At 34.8% G+C, this 17,129-nt stretch overlaps 1 protein-coding gene across 1 annotated transcript in view; it reads right to left on the minus strand.

Annotated features, from left to right (window-relative positions):
- Positions 1–15,869, minus strand: part of LOC141283349 (SLAIN motif-containing protein 2-like) — a 17,904-nt gene extending 2,035 nt beyond the window's left edge. The window contains exons 1-2 of the mRNA XM_073816631.1: positions 15,191–15,869; positions 9,248–9,390 (exon numbers count right to left, since the gene is read on the minus strand). Of these exons, the coding sequence (XP_073672732.1) occupies positions 9,248–9,390; positions 15,191–15,657 (610 nt within the window). The 5' untranslated portion in view covers positions 15,658–15,869. The remainder of the gene's footprint in view (positions 1–9,247; positions 9,391–15,190) is intronic.
- Between the last annotated feature and the right edge of the window lie 1,260 nt (positions 15,870–17,129).

Genomic DNA, 17,129 nt, shown 5'->3' on the forward strand with positions numbered 1-17,129 from the left:
TAATACTACTACTACTACAACGTCTACTACTACAGCTACTACTTCAACAACCACAACTACTACTACAATCTCTACTACTACGATAACTGCTACTACTACTACAGTACATCAGCAACTTGATTAATGACAATGGTATAAATACTTGATAGTAATGATAATAAGATGACAGGAGGACAAATCAGAACAGTAATAATAGTAATGATAGCAAAAGTATAAGTATTAATATTAATTATAGTAATAAAGAGGAGAGGGGTGGTTGGGAAATCAGGAAGAGGACCAATAATAATAATAATAATAATAATAATAATAATAATAATAATTAGGGATGCACAATATGAATTTTTTTTACCGATACCGATAGCCGATAAATAAGTCCTTCTTGTGGCCGATACCGATACATTCATATTTTTATATGATAATTTTGTGCACCCAGGAAAATACAAAATCTGAGATAAACTAATGAAATGTATATTACTGTATATATCTGGGTCTAACAATCATGGCAAACATCAGTCCTGACTTCAAAAATGTTTTTATTTTTTGTGTAAGACACCACAATTCTAAATAAATAAAATGCTTTGACATTTGTCAACCTGGAAAAAATGAAAAGTGCATCATGGAGTAACGTCAGATGTCCAAATGTCCGTTAAAGCTTCTTATTGATCATATTATGAATGTGTACAGCAACCAAATCGTACAAGGCGGGGAATAAAACATCAGAATCGAGATAAAAACATCAACTTTTCAGAATGCCGCAAGGTCATGTGACATGAACCAACCAATCAGCTTCACCCGTTCCCTTAATAACATTGAAAGCACTGCCAAGGTGGAGAAACAGCTTATCATAGCTGCACAGGAATAACCATTTTTAAATAAATTTAATAACAGCTACTGCAAGTGATTTCTAATGCTGAAAATCCATTTATCCTTTGCTGAAACTTCCGCGTCTTTATGGAGAGCGCAGGTCATGGTTGCTTAGCAACGGCAGACGCCACGACAGAGCAGGCTACAGAGCGGTTTGGAAAGAGAGAAAGCGGCGCGTCTAGCATTTTCCACACGTTTTTAGGCGCGACATGTGAACGGCCCCTAAAACAGATTCACCGCGATGACGACCTCTGAAGTGAGATAAGATTTGTTGTGTTAAAACTTGATGGCTTTTTACCTCCTCTCAGAATCCTTGCTAAACATGTGTTGCAAATAGCAATAGCATCGTCCTCCTCTGCCACCGCGAAAAACTTCCAGACCGGCAAAGACGATGATGACGACACAGATGATGACGTATTAAACGCGACAAAATCCAAGAGTCACTGCAGTTTACAGCTGCAGTCACTTGCACTCGGAAAGCAGATGAATCTCAGATAAACCAGACTGATTCACTGATTTACAAGCAAGAGTACTTTATCGGATCGGGTTTCATTTATTTATCGGAGCAATAAAAATGACGTAATTATTACCCATATCTGGTCGATAATTTATCTGTCCGATAAATATCGTGCATCCCTAATAATAATAATAAAAATAATAATAATAATAATTAGAAGAAAAGGAAAGAGCAGAAACAAAAAAAGGAGGAAATAGATAAAAGGAACAAACAGTAGAAAAAGAAGTAGAAGAGGAGGAAGGGAAGAGGAAAAAAACAAGAGAGACAAGGCACAAAGGAAAATAATAATAATAATAATAATAATAAAGTAAAAACAAAAAACAATATTACAATAATAATAATAATAATAATAATAATAATAGTAGTAGTAGTACTAAGATTGAAAGATGTAAACACAGTGATAATTATAATATACTCATATTGATAATAATAATAAAACAACAACATTAATAATTATATGAGGAGGTGGAAGTTATATGATCAGCCTTGAAGTGCACAGTGTGTGTCAGTTGCTTTGTGATGCATTAAAAAGGTATGACGTTCAGCACGGATCAGTCCAGTGCAATGCCCAGGCTGCCATGCCCACGTCGCCCTTACCCTGTGAATGAAGTTTTTTTTTTTTTTTATATATATAAAAATAAATATACTTCCACCTCCCTCCTAATCCTTTTTTTCCCCTTTCCTTCCCTTTTTTCCCCTTTTCTTTCTTTTCTTTTTCCTTTTCCTTCCCTCCCTTCCTCCCTCAATCTACTTCCTCTTCCTTCTTTTCCTCCCCTCTCTTCGCCCCTTTTGATCGAATCTGTTTTTTATTTTTTAAATAAATAAAAAGACAAAAAACAAAAACAAAAAAACAGCAAAAATAAAACGAATAGAGTAAATAGAACAAGAGAGGAAATAAAGCAGTACGTAAATCTTTTTTTTTCCTGCTCTCTCTCCCCTTTCTCTCCTTTCTTTCTTTCCCCCTTTCTTTTCTCCCCCTTCCTTTCCTTCCCACTTCTTCCCCCCTCCTCCCCCTCCTCTTCTTCTCTTCCTTTCTCCTTTTCCCTCTTCCTTTTCCTTTTCCCCTTTCTTTTGGATATTTAATTTGATTAATTATTAGACACAGTTTCTATCTTTTCCTAACCCCCTAGATAAGTGTCAGGGGTGTTTTGTGTGCAATGTAAACATGTCTCTGAGGTGAAACCCATTTTAAATAATTTCTGCCCAGTTAGATGAGTTCTGTGAAGTACTTTATACTGTATGAGTTGTAAGTTAGCATTTTTAGTTATGGAGTATATGTTTTTGCAAATTTGAGTCCAAAAATCAGCATTGGGAGTAATGGATAAGTCTGATTCCCATTTGGTGGTTGGTAGAACTAATGCGTTGCCTGATTTTGATATCATTTTGTATATTTTGGAGAGTAATTTTTTGGAGAAAGATATATTAATAAACTCAGAGATTTGAGGGGAAAGGTCTAGATTGATTGGTTGGTTACGTAATTTTGTTTTAATTGATAATTTGATTTGTAAATATTCCAAAAAGCAATTACTCCCAATGCTGTATGTCTGGGCTATATGGGAAAATGGTGCCAGGTTGTTATTATTAATAATATGCTGTAGTTGTGTGATTCCCTTATCTGCCCATGTGCGAAAGTTGAGTGGCTTCTTGTTAGCTAAAAAATCAGGGTTTTTCCAAATTGGGGTGTATTTACATGGTATGAGTGGGGAATTTGTGATCTGATGGAACTTCCACCAGGCTGTCAGAGTTGCTTCTATTGTTGGTGTTTTAAAACAGTGATGTTTTTTGATTGTTTGACTGTGAAAAGGTAATTCTGAGATGTTAATGTCTTTGCAGATTGATTGTTCAATATCTTGCCATGTGTATTCTGATGAGTTAGGTTGAATCCATTTGTATATGTTTTGGAGTTGATTTGCCAGAAAATAATTGTAAAAATGTGGTGCTTCTAATCCACCTTGTGATTTTGGTTTCTGTAGGGTTGTTAATTTAATTCTTGGGGTCTTGTTTTTCCAGTAGAATTTTGTGATAATTGAATCTAGAGATTTGAACCAGATACGAGTGGGCTGTGTTGGAATCACTGAAAATAAGTAGTTTATTTTTGGGAGTATAGACATTTTTGTTACTGATATTCCGCCCATGATTGATAATGGTAATTTCACCAACGTTGAAGATCGTCATCTATTTTTTTAAGTAATGGGATATAGTTGAGTGCAAACAACTCTGACAGCTTGGCGGAAACATTGATACCCAAATATGTGATGTAATTGGTGCACAAAGGGATTTGTGATGTTTGGGATGTCACATCCACGCTGGTGGAATTGAATGGAAGTATAGCCGATTTATTCCAGTTAATTGAGTATTCAGAGATGTTAGAAAAGGTATCCATGAGTTTTATTGTTTCTTGTAATGATTTTTGGGGGTTTTGTAAGTATAATAATATATCATCAGCGTAAAGACTTATTTTATGGTGTATGTTTAATGTTTGAATTCCTTTGATGTAGTTGTTTTGACGGATAGCTGCTGCAAGTGGTTCGATGAATATGGTGAATAGAGATGGAGAGAGTGGGCATCCTTGTCTAGTTCCCCGGTGTAGAGTGAAGCTGCGTGATGTTAGTCCATTAGTAATGACAGTGGCTGAGGGTGATGTGTAGAGTATTTTAATCTAGTTAATAAATAAAAAAAAGTATATTTTTAAGTATGACATCCATGATTAGAATCATGTTAATAAAATAATCTCATTTCACATCTGGTAGTGTTGACTGCTTTTGTTCTAAATTTGTTTAAGCTCAACCTTCCATTATGTGATAAAACAATTATTTATTTTTTTACGAGCAAAAAAGTAATATTTAAAATGCATTTATTTTATACTAAATACAGTTCAAGTCTATTACCATATTTACTTACATATTGCTTGTGACTTACTAATACAAAACTTGTAATTAAACTTTATTTGGAGTACTACATGTGCACAATGCACATTTCTTAATATCAAAACTAAAATATGTTTTAATGTCACTATTGATGAGGATTGTATGATCTTTAAATAATACCAGTCTTTAAATGCAAAATATTTAAAGTATATTTGCATTAGTTCCACTTTTGCACAATCAAATATACTTGAGTATATCTTTAGTTGGACTTCAGCCCTACTTCTGCACAATTAAAGTGCATTAAATACAAAATTAGTTGTTCCAATTTAGCATTTTTTTAAATGAAGTGCATAATATGTAAATGTATTTGTAGTATACTCAGCATGAAATAAACTGATTTATTTTTCACTAGGGTCAATTACTATTTGGTCCCAAAATAGCTAGCCCTACTAAATAAAGGATCAATGTGCCAGTTTGTTATAGGACTGCAAGGGTAAAAATATCCTTTTCATCCTATCACTTTTTTGACATCTGCATGTTCCATGTTTAAATCAAGGAAGATTTAATTTTGGTAATAGTGTTTCTTCAAATAATACAAATAATAAAATAATAAAAATAATTATAATTTTTTTTTATAAATAATATAAATAATAATAAAAAGCAAATAAAAAAAATGTTGATATAAAAAAATCCAGGATTTTTCTCCATATAGTGTACTTTAATGGTCCAAGGTCCAGCTAAAGAATAAGAGTGTTATCTAGTAAAAATTATGTAGCTTTCTAATAATAATAATAATAATAATAATAATAATAATAATAATAATAATGTATATACTTTAACTACAAATGCTCATCTTGCAATATGCAATGCAGGTTTGTGACTTCATGAATTGTGTAATAACATTGGAAAAGTCACACATGGTTAGTTCTTCGTCTTTGTACATTGGTTCAAAAATGTAGGGTTGGGCAAAAACCTTAATCTCATTTTTTCCTCCAAGTCTAAATGCTAAGGAAAGCTCCCTCACAGTCGTTCTATCAAATCTCAGCCTCTTCTTTTGTCCTCATGTCCAGTGAGTTATATAACCATGGTTATGACTACAACCTCATGGAACTGTTTGCATTTCTGAGGGAAGTGTAAAGCCCTGGAATGAGTTTCCATGGCTAGACAAACACACTCACCAAACAGCAGACAAGTTTACGGCAGAAGTGCAAGCTCTTTTTTAAAACTGTAGTTATCTGTCTAGCAGCTGTTCACAAAGCCTGCCTATAGCTTCTAAGAGTGCTGAATCAACTTCTGGGTGGAATTTATTCATGTGTGCAAACATGTCCATCTCTCTTTTACTTTCTCACACAGACACAGATACAGATGCGCTTCACGGGGTAACTGGTTCTGAAGAAGGGCACAAGAGAGGCACAAAGGAAAGGAACAAGCAATAAGAGAGGGACAAATAAGCTGACAGGTGTGTCCAACAGGATAGAGATTTGACATGCATCCCACACATCTGCAATGGCTCTCTCTTTACTCTCTTGGCAATGGCTCTAGGGAATTAGCGATGCCTCAGGTAACCTGGAAACTGCAATACACACCCTACACGCTTGGCATGGGCTGTATGCCCACTGACAATAAGCTATACACAACGGGTTGGTGAATGAGCTTTCTTTTATTGGAAGTGTTTTGAATGACTAACACGCAGTGAACATCATTTTACGTGTCTTCTGCAAGTTGTTTATAAACTAAATAAATCAGTCTAGGGCTGTAAATTGATTATTTTTCTTAATTATCTACATGGTATGCTGATTCATTAAATGGATAGTTTAGGCAAAAATGAAAATTCTGTCATTAAGAACTCAACCACATGTCATTCCAAACTTGTAATGAAGATATTTTTAATAAAATTCAGAGAGCTTTTCGACCCTGCATAGACAGCAATGCAACTGATATGTTCAAGGTCAAGAAAGGTAGTAAGGATATCGTTAAAGTACTCCATGTGACAGCAGTGGCTCAACCATAATGTTATGAAGCTACAATAATACTTTGTGTGTGCAAAGAAAACAAAAATAACACTCTTACACTCTTAAAATAAAGGTGCTTCAAAAGGTTCTTCACAGCAATGCCATAGAAGAACCATTTTTGGTTCCACAAAGAACCATTCGGTCAAAGGTTCTTTAAAGAACCATCTCTTTCCTACCTTTTTATAATCTGAAGAACCTCAAAGAACCTTTTGTGAAACAGAACAGTTCTTCGGATTTTAAAGGTTCTTTATGGAACCATTTAGACAAAAAAGGTTCTTCTATGGCATCGTGAAGCATCTTTATTTTTAAGAGTGTACCATGATTTCATAAAATTACGGTTGAACCACTGATGTCCCATGGACTATTTTAACAACATTCTACGTTTCGGACCCTTGCGGTCTATGAAAGGTCAGAGAGCTCACGAATTGAGCTCATGAACAAAGGTCTTATGGGTCTGGAACAACATGAGAGTAAATAATGACAGAATTTTCATTTTTGGGTGAACTATCCCTTTAATAGCATTATTAACAATTCGTTACGTATATCAATATTTGCTGCTTTTTCCTACATACGCATGAATGGAAAAAGTGGAAGCGGTCGAAGCGGTGGATTGCATCAGCTGTGAGGATGAAGACAACTCACATGATTTAACCCTCAATCACTGCATCATTAAACTATGCCTTTGTTTCTCTGTTTGTTTTGAATATGCGCCCTCTAGCGGCAAAAATGTACATATTGTGCTTTCAATATTTTTTGAAACCATGATGCATTTTTTCAGTATTCTTTGATGAATAGAACATTTAAAAGAACAGCTTTTAATTAAAACAGAAATGTATAACATGACAAATGTCTTTACTGTCACTTTTGATGTATTTAGAGTGCCTTGGTCTAAATACATTTTTTTTTAATTTCTGAACATAGAGTACAAGTATAAAGTAATATAAATAAACAGGGTTTTCCCCCTACATCTTATTTGGGAATTTGACATGAAAAGCATTCAAAGGGTGACTACGATGCTCTAAGATGAGTCCACTTTAAAACAATGACATCATACACCCATCTGTCTTGCTCAATGACTGGAGTGATTCACACCTGGCCCCGTTCCAAATGTTAATCAAATGCAGCCACTGCAGATTGCATCTTTTAATGGAAAATTCTGATCTATGAACCGGGAGTTCTCTGGAATGATTCCATTGTTACTCAAGGTGACTCTAGAGTGAACTCTATGAGATGAGCCAGAATGATCTTTAAAAGTATCACTCAAAATTACTTTTAAAGATCATTTGGTCTTTCTCGGGTCTCCTCACAGAAGCAATGCAATAAAAGGAAAATATAAGAGTGCATAAATGTGTGATGTAATATGTCAGTGAGTGTTATAAAGTATCAGTCACATGTCTAGTATAAGCATGGACAGTCAGTTCCCTTCTGTAGAGAGCTGCTCAATTTAAGACATGTCACATGGGCATACCTGACTAAAAACAGCTATAGCCTTCCTGACTACAAATAAGACTGAAGTCAAACCTGTCATAACTCTTTGCACCTATAATTAGAGGAGAGATGATACACAGACACAGCCAAATGTACAGACACTCTCTAAAAACAAGGATTTATCCAAGTGAACTGCCAGGCCACATGTTGAAAACACATACACACATGGTGACAGACTGATCTCAGCAAGGAAGTGGGGATGGAAGAGAATCAGAGCCAGAAATGGAGCTCAGTGAATGGGTAGAGGGCAAAAGTGAGAGAGGAGAGGAAGAACTGAGATAAAAAAAAAGAGGAAGTGATAGCTTTGAATAAAATCAACACAGACAGATCCAGACTAAGATGGCCAAATAGCCCAGACTCAGAAATAAAATAATAAGCTGTCTAGTGAAAACTAAAATGCATTTGAAATATGTTTATTTCATGCTAAATATACTACAAATACATTTAAATATTTATGTAGTTAATAAAAATACCCTGAAACTGGACTTTTAGTATACTAAACTGGTATACTTAAAGTCTGCTAAATTGGACCACCTAATTTTGTACTTAATGCACTTTAATTGTGTGGAAGTAGTCCAACTAAAGATATACCGAAGTGTATTTGATTGTGCTAGTGAAACTATTGCAAGTATACTTCAGGTACACTTCAAATATTTTGCCTTTAAATGCCGATATTATTCAAAGATCATACAATCCATATCAATAGTGACATTAAAACACATTTTAAGCTTAATATTAAGAAATGTGCATTGTGCACAAGTCATACTCTAAATAAAGTTTAATTTAGAGCTGCAAAATGATTAGTCGCAATTAAATTATTCAAAATAAAAGTATGTTTGCATACTATATGTGTGAGTACTGTGTATATTTGTTATGTATATATAAATACACACACACACATACATACATACATATATATATTTCAAAAAATATTTGTATGTATTGCATGTACACACCTGTATATAATATTATATATAAATATATATATTTTTTTACATATAAACCTAACATATTTTTCTTTAATATATACATGTATGTGCACATTTACACATAATGAATATACACAGTACACACACATATAGTATGCAAACATAAACTTTTATCTTGAATCGATTAATCTCAACTAATCAATTTGCAGCTCTAGTTTAATTATATTAGTACGTCTCTAGCGATATGTCAGTAAATGTTCATAGATTTGCACTATACTTAGTATGAAATAAATGTATTTAATATACATTGCTTTTTTACTAGTATAAAATTCCAAAGAGTAAAAATTTTAAACCTACCGAATGCAAAGACATTTAATAAAAAAATATATTTTTTTATACATTTAAACATTCATGCTACATTGTAGAAATACACTGTTAAAAATAAACTGCATCGCCTTTTTGTAATCAGGCTTGTGAAAGTGTTAGGGCAAGTAAAAATTTTAATTCCTAGGTCAGAACAAAGACTTATAATACAACAGTGGAAGACTGAAAATGAAGTTTCTGTGTTACCTGACATGGTAAGGTCGAGTCTGTGTAAGAGAGAGCGTTTGGCAGACTCCATATCAGGACTGGGGTTATCCAGGGCCTGTCTGCACCACACAATAGGGCTCAAGGCTTTCTGCAAAGGACTGTTCAATTTTGCCTCATACAACCTGCAGAAACACAAGTCAGATGTCAGTTACAAGAAATAAACATGCTCTCGTCACATATCTGCCACACAAGTTTTTAATCAATAAACATGCTGAGTGCTGAAGTTTTGAAATGCCTCGATTAACAGAGGCTTATTCAGCAAAAGCTTGCTTTCACTTTAAATATAAAAACCGGCCTGCAGGCAAACAGCCCATTAAAAGTTCCTGTAATCCTTAAGGGAAGGTGTAAAGTGTGCTCTAATATTGTGCAAGCAGCTTTGCTTAGTCACCGAGACCTGGATTAATAGGACCCACATGAAAGCCTGGTGCAGAACTGTTCAGGTCAGCTGATCAGAAGCTTGTTTACTACACGCCATGAGACGGATCATCTCATAATATGACAGCTGTAGTGGAGAACATTTATTAATACTAGCTGGTGATTGTCAGTTAAACACATGAACGTTCGTGTTTTAAAAGATTTAATTTAGAGCTAGTTGTAAGTGTTCTGAAGAGAAACTGAAATGAGAAAAGAAATAGAGAGAGGAGGGAATAAAAGAGGAGGGAACAGATATAACAGCACTTCATGGGTCTTGTTTTCTGCTGGCCTCATACAGAGGCAGCTGTTCCTCGGGATCACCTGACAGTAACATGTGGGACCAAACGTTTTTTACTGGCACAATAAAGAAGAATGTATTATAACATCCTTCAAGTGTTACACCCATTGACAGCATTTAAATTACTGGAGGTCACCATGTTGCTCTATTGTTGGTTTAGAGTAGGTGGTTTTATTTGACTGCATTTTCCAGCTGTATCAGGAGATCAATTAAAGTAGATAAAAATAGCATCATTTTTGATTTTGCTATTATTTTTTCTGAAGAGAGATAGACATGTATAGTAATGAAAGCCAAAATATTAAATGTCATGGATGAATATTTACTGAGTAATCCACTATTTTGTAGAGGGGGTCATAATGACAATTTTCACCTGAGATTTAGAGACAAATTACAAGGGGTAAAAATGACTAAAGAAAGATGGCAGCATCATAATGTATAAATAAATAATTTTTACACAGAGATTGGTAGTTCTATTAGTAAAATCTGTTGACTTTAGCCATCTTTGTTACATTATGTGCCTATGGCGATCATTAAAAAAATGGGGAAACAGCACTTTTCAAGTTTTTACTCCCAAAGTTTGCAAGAAGACAAGATGCATTTCTACGATTTCCTCTGGAGCCATATTGTGATTCCATTATCTCTGGAACTGAGCCATGTAGGGCCTTGAAAATGAAAATGCCAAAAGAAAAGTTTGTTGAGACTCAATATCTGAAAGGACATTAAGATATCTTTAAAACTTCTTGAGCTACAGGCATGCAAACTTTGGAGTAAATACTTGAAAAGTGCCGTTTCCCCATTTTTAAATGGTCCCCATTGGCACATAATGTAACAAAGATTGCTAAAATCAACAGATTTACTAATATAACTACCTATCTCTGTGTAAAAATAACATTATGATACTGCATTCTTTCTAAAGTCATTTTTAGCCCCTTGTAATTTGGCTCTGAATCTCAGGTGAAAATTGACATTTTGACCCCCTCTGCAAAATAGTGGATTACTCAGTAAATATTCATCCATGACATTTAATATTTTGGCTTTCATCACTATACATGTTTATCTTTTATCTTCAGAAAAGATATTAGCAAAATCAAAAATGTGAGCCGGGGAAGTTTCGGAAATTTGGTTGATCTGACATGGAATTACCCAATAGTAGTGTAACATGCATGGTATAAATTTCATAATTGAATGTATATACATATACTACTGATCAAAGGATTTGTGTTGGTATGATTTTTTTTTTTTTAATTTCTTATGCTCACCAAGACTGCATTTATTTGATAAAATACAGTAAAATTTGTAATATGAAATATTTTTACAATACAAAATAACTGTATTCCAAAGTCTGCCAATATGGATCAACATAATATTATAATATAGATAACATATAGTGGTGTATTATAAAATAATACATAATATAGATACATAATATTATAATAATGCACAATCATTTTTATAAATTGTGTGAAAACCATTATATGTTTTATGGATCCTTTGATGAATCTAAAGTTCAAAAGAACAGCATTCATTTTTGAAATAGTTTTTTAACTGTTCTGATCAATATAATGTCTCCTTGCTGAATAAAAGTATTATTTTTTTTTTTTTTTTACTGCTAAACTGTTTCAAAAAGACCCCAAACTTTTGAATAGTAGTGTAAGAAATTGAATATTGAATAGCTGGGAGTCAAACTTTGGCACTGCGCATCCTAGACCACATTTCTTAAGGCAATGACGGATTTAACGCTGACACAAAGCATTTTGATCAGTCAGACTGGGGTTTATAGGTATGGCAAAGAACCAGACGGATTTATTTATCAGGACTGATGGCAATGCAGTATTGCATTGGCACTTAGAATAATCCCTCACATAGAGACAGAGAGCATTTCTCCTAGAAAGCTTTTCTATTGAGAAACTGAGATGATCTCCTGGTTTAAATGCATTATTCACATCACAAAAGCACAGATCTGACTACTGCTTCATTGATTCAACACAATTATAAACTCATTATCTTCTCATCTTGACAAAAGATTTGCTAACAGCATGGCTTGACCTCATTTGTGACCTTAAACACTGTTATATCTACAATGAAACAAGCAAACAAAACATGATCTTATGCTTAAACCGTCATGACTAAGAAGATTAAATCATTTATGCATCCTCACTGTAATCACTTCTGACCTGTTTGGCTTCACAAGTACACTTTCTGTCCTAGCTATTTGTAGTTGTAAACAGGTGTTAAGCTCACTGATTTGCTGGCCTCCAGCTGTTGCAGGGATTTCCTAGCATTTTGCTGCCAATGCAAGATATCCAACTAAACGGGATCGAGTGTCCGCATTACAGTATACTGAGTCTGTGTAAATTGACCTAAACCACAGAATCTCACAGACACTGATTAAAGCAAACACAAACAATGGATTACACACTGACATCAATCCACACAAGATCAAAAACTGATAACGTGAAGCTGTCTGAGACCTAAGGACATGAGACAACCAGAAGGAAACAAGATAATGTTCATCTTTAGAAGCACTTTTTTTCAGCAATGATGCTTTAAATTAAATTAATCAAAAGTGAAAGTAAAACCTTCTTTTGAACTTTCTTCCCATTCATGAAAATATTTCTCAGTCAAAAATATTAAGCAGCACACCCTTTTTCAACATTGATAGTGCTAAGAAATATTTCTTAAGCAGCAAATCAATATATGTGACCCTGAACCACAAAACCAGTGTCATAAGTGTCATTTTTTTTAATTGAGATTTATACATAATATGAAAGTTGAATAAATAAACTTTCCATTGATGCATGGTTTGTTAGGATAGGACAATAGTTGGCAATACACAACCATTAAAAAAATCTGGAATCTGAGGGTGCAATCGCCTTTAAAGCCATTTAAATGAAGTTCTTAGCAATGCATAATACTACTAATAAAAAAATTAAGTTTTGATATATTTTACAGTAGGAATTGTACAAAATATCTTCATGGAACATGATCTTTACTAAATATCCTAATGATTTTTGGCATAAAAGAAAAATCGATTATTTGACCCATACAATGTATTTTAGGCTGCTTCAAATATACATATACTACTTAAGACTACTTAAGGTTTTAGGGTCCAGTGTCACATATTAGAGTGATTTTTAAAGCATCATGTGACACTGAAGAGTGGAGTAATGATGCTGAAAATTCAGCTTTGTCATCACATGAATAAATTACATCTTAAAATATTTTTGAATGAGAAAAAAAAAACATTTTAAATTGTAATATTTCACAATATTAATGCTTTTACTGTATTTTTGATGAAATGCAGCCTTGCTTAGTATTTTTGATTTTATTATCTAAAGATCTTATTGACTACAAACTTTTGAAAGACAATGTAAGTGACCAAAGCTTTTTTAACAGCAAACATTAAGTTGTGCATGTCAGAACTGAGGCACAACAACAGGTAATAACATGCTCATTACACTGTTAGTGTACATTTAGTTGGCTCTTATTTATCCCAAGAGTGGTTTTGGACTTTATACAGACACTTATCAGCCTGACTGGACTTGGGATGTTTCATCGCTCCAGGAGGAACTGCTTGTTCGAACATTTTATTCTTCCACTATTACTCACTTTGTTTGGACCAGCAGATCGCACACATGCTGATCCACACCATCCCTTTGGACTGTTTTCATATTGTTTGGATTCTTGTGTTTGCTTAAGCAAGGTCTAATATAATTTCATCACATTATGATCAATATTTGTATCATTAACTGTCACTACTATGAGATGTATAGATTATTGTTGTTGCTGTTTTCAGCTTCTCATACACTACCAGTCAAAAGTATTTGATTTTTGATGTTTTTAAAGACGTCTCTTCTGCTCACCAAGCCTGCATTTATTTGATCCAAAATACAGCAAAAGCAGTAATATTGTGATTTTTTTTTACTATTTCAAATAACTGCTTTCTATTTGAATATATTTTAAAATGTAATTTATTCCAGGGATCAAAGCTAAATTTTTAGCATCATTACTCCAGTTTTCAGTGTCACATGATCCTTCAGAAATCATTCTAATATTAAGACTTGCTGTTCAAGAAACCTTCTTAATTATTATTAATATTTAAAACAGTTCAGTACATTTCTCCGGATTCTTTGATGAATAGAAAGATCCAAAAATCAGTAAATTATACACTATACCATTTAAAAGGTTGGAGTTTTACAGAAATTAATGCTTTTATTTAGCAAGCATGCTTTAATTTGATCAAAAGTGATGATAAAGACATCTGTAATGTTACAAAAGTTAAAATTTTAGATAAATACGGTTCTTCTGAACTTTCGATTCATCAAAGAAACCTGAAAAAAATTCTACTATGCGGTTTTCAACATAATAATAATTTTAGTTTTTTTGCAGCAAATTAGAATATTATAATGATTTCTGAAGGATCGTGTGACTGGAGTAATGAGTAATGATGCTAAAACTACATTTTAAAATATACTCAAATAAAAAAAACAGTTATATTAAATAGTAAAAATATTTCAAAACTGTACTGTTTTTGCTGTGCTTTGAATCTTCTGGTGAGCAGAAGAGACTTCTTATGAAAATATTAAAAACTTATCTTTACACATCTTTTATTTCTCAGCATTCTATTAATTTCCCCTTCATTTCATAAAAACCTGAATGCACTATTAAAGTTAACGTTTTATGAAACAAATGAGCTACATACAATGTAGATCATGCAGAAAAGTATGTGCATCTGTTGTAACTAACCTGCTTGATCATATCCGAGGCGTTATCTAAAGGACATTAGTATGCAAATACATCGTTTGTTTGTCTGACATCATTGAATCATGACACCACGGCTGTCATTCAGCAGATTTATAAAGCTACTGAAATAAACTGAAGGGCAGATGAGAAGGTCCCAAATATTAGAAGGCCCTGGTGCAAACTGTTGCTCATAAATGCTCAGACGTAACGCACTTATAATCCTAAACAGATGACAGTCGTATTGCAGTCAATGCATTGAATAAACTAACCCTAGCTCTCAGCCAAAGAGGCAAGGGGTGCAACAATGCATCAAGCGCATTCCTCCAAATAGGCGTCATTCTCAGTGGCGCACACACACACACAGCTGCGCGTACCTGTCAAACACATGAAGGGTGTGTGTGCCTGTTGTGATTATTCTTCTGACCGGGGTTGACACCTTTGCCTCCCGGCAGGTAAACGTTACTCACCAGCTGTCTTCCTCCTCGTTCAGGCAATCCATGTCCTCCAAATCGAGAATCTCCACCTCGTCCAATACTGAAGTTTCTCCGTCTTCAATAAAATCCAACGAATCGTAATAAGACGCGAGACTCGTGTTCGAAGCGGCACAAGAAGCGCTGTCACTGTCATAGCCTCCGTAACTGCTGCCGTGATATGACCGTCTAGGGCTCAACCGGGAGATATCCAAAACCCCACTAAAACCCCTCGATCCTCCGAACCCCACCCCAGTAAACCCGGCGAGCCCTGTCGCCGCTCCCGGAGAATCATACCCGGCGCTCACGGGTCTGGTGTTCCCCGTCAATCCACCGGAAGAGGGGGTGGAAAGCAGACTGGATCGGCTCCGGAGCTGTTCGTTCTGCTGCTCGAGTTTCTTCACCAAGTCTTGAAGCTTCCGCACCTCCAAGTCCGCGTTTATGTTTGAGTTGATATCCTCCATGGCAAAAGCGACGATATGTCCGCTCGCCGGTTGTGTCCGTTAGGTTTGTTTAACTACCGCCAAAGTCAGCAAGTTCGCGAGACTCTGTCGCAGGGACTTTAAAGGGAGCACTGTCAACGACGTGCCTCGAAAGTTACTAATCTTATCGTCGTCATCTTCTCCGGGAACTCGTACACACTGTAAGCTCCGTCGCCATCTTTACTGTCCGCCACCGCCAGTCGCTAACTGGGAAATCTTTGAGAAGCTAGAAGTGAGACGTCATCACGTGACTCACGGGGACGAGCACGTTTTGGGAGCGACCCTTCCCTGAAACCATGAACGCGCGGTTTAACTCTGATACTATGATACCCTTGTACTTTATACCTGCACTCCTGGATTTTGTACTTTACCTTGTAACCAATTTCTTGTACTCTTGCTAAATTAAATTTCTAAGGCAAAATAATGCTTTTACGATTTCATTTAGACATCGTTTTTTTGTATACAAAGTATTTTTGCAGGTTATTATTGGTTAAAGAATTTCCCATTTAATACATCTTGCGGGCAGATTATTTACAAATTGTAATCTCTAACTGATTCCTAATTACATGACAAAAATTGTAGTTAGTCACGTACTTTATTACATTACACATTTTATGTAATATAATCAGAGTACTTTCGACCTAACTCGTTTATCACATTGATTTAAAAAGGATAATCTTCTATCATATTGAAATAGAAATGCAAATGAGTAAGAATGTATATTCTACGTGTTGTTATTAACAGCAGGAAGTGCATTAAACATTATATTATATTATATTATGTTATATTATATTATATTTAGTGGTGGGCCGTTATCGGCGTTAACGTGCTGCGTTAACGTGAGACTTTTATCGGGCGATAAAAAAAATATCGCCGTTAATCTATTCTCAAAATTGGGTTGGGAGCTGGGTCTAAACTACGCAAGCTATGATGACTTTCACCTTGATAGTTTAACGCGGATGTATACCAAAGACTATAGAATATGGTCGCGCGTTTATGTCTCCTCCGCCAAAACACAGCCGGGATCACGTCGTCCTCCATTCATAAAAACCGAATCTACTATAGCGCGAAATGCCACGTAAATTCGTCGTTTTTTGGATTCATAAATCAAATATGGTCTGTCACTTAATTCAAATCGCGATATGGACTAGTGTCTGTGAAAACTGAAATGCAAAAAGACCGTTTTAATATGAATCCGGTATGTTCCGTTTGCCTAGCTGTATGTATGAAATTCATACTATGAATGGTGGAGACGCGCTTTTACTACACGCATACTGAAACACACGTGACGCTCCCGGTAATTTTTGGCATTTGCATCTCACATGAACAGATACACTCAATCTCCAAAACTGCTGTGAGTGTCACTTATACCGTTTCATTTGAGAAAACTCGCATCATGTCATACTGTATACACAGAAACCTCACGGCAACCTGTCAAAATAAAAGTACGGTGT

Source organism: Garra rufa, chromosome 13 (genome assembly GCF_049309525.1).
Source record: "Garra rufa chromosome 13, GarRuf1.0, whole genome shotgun sequence".
NCBI lineage: Eukaryota > Metazoa > Chordata > Actinopteri > Cypriniformes > Cyprinidae > Garra > Garra rufa.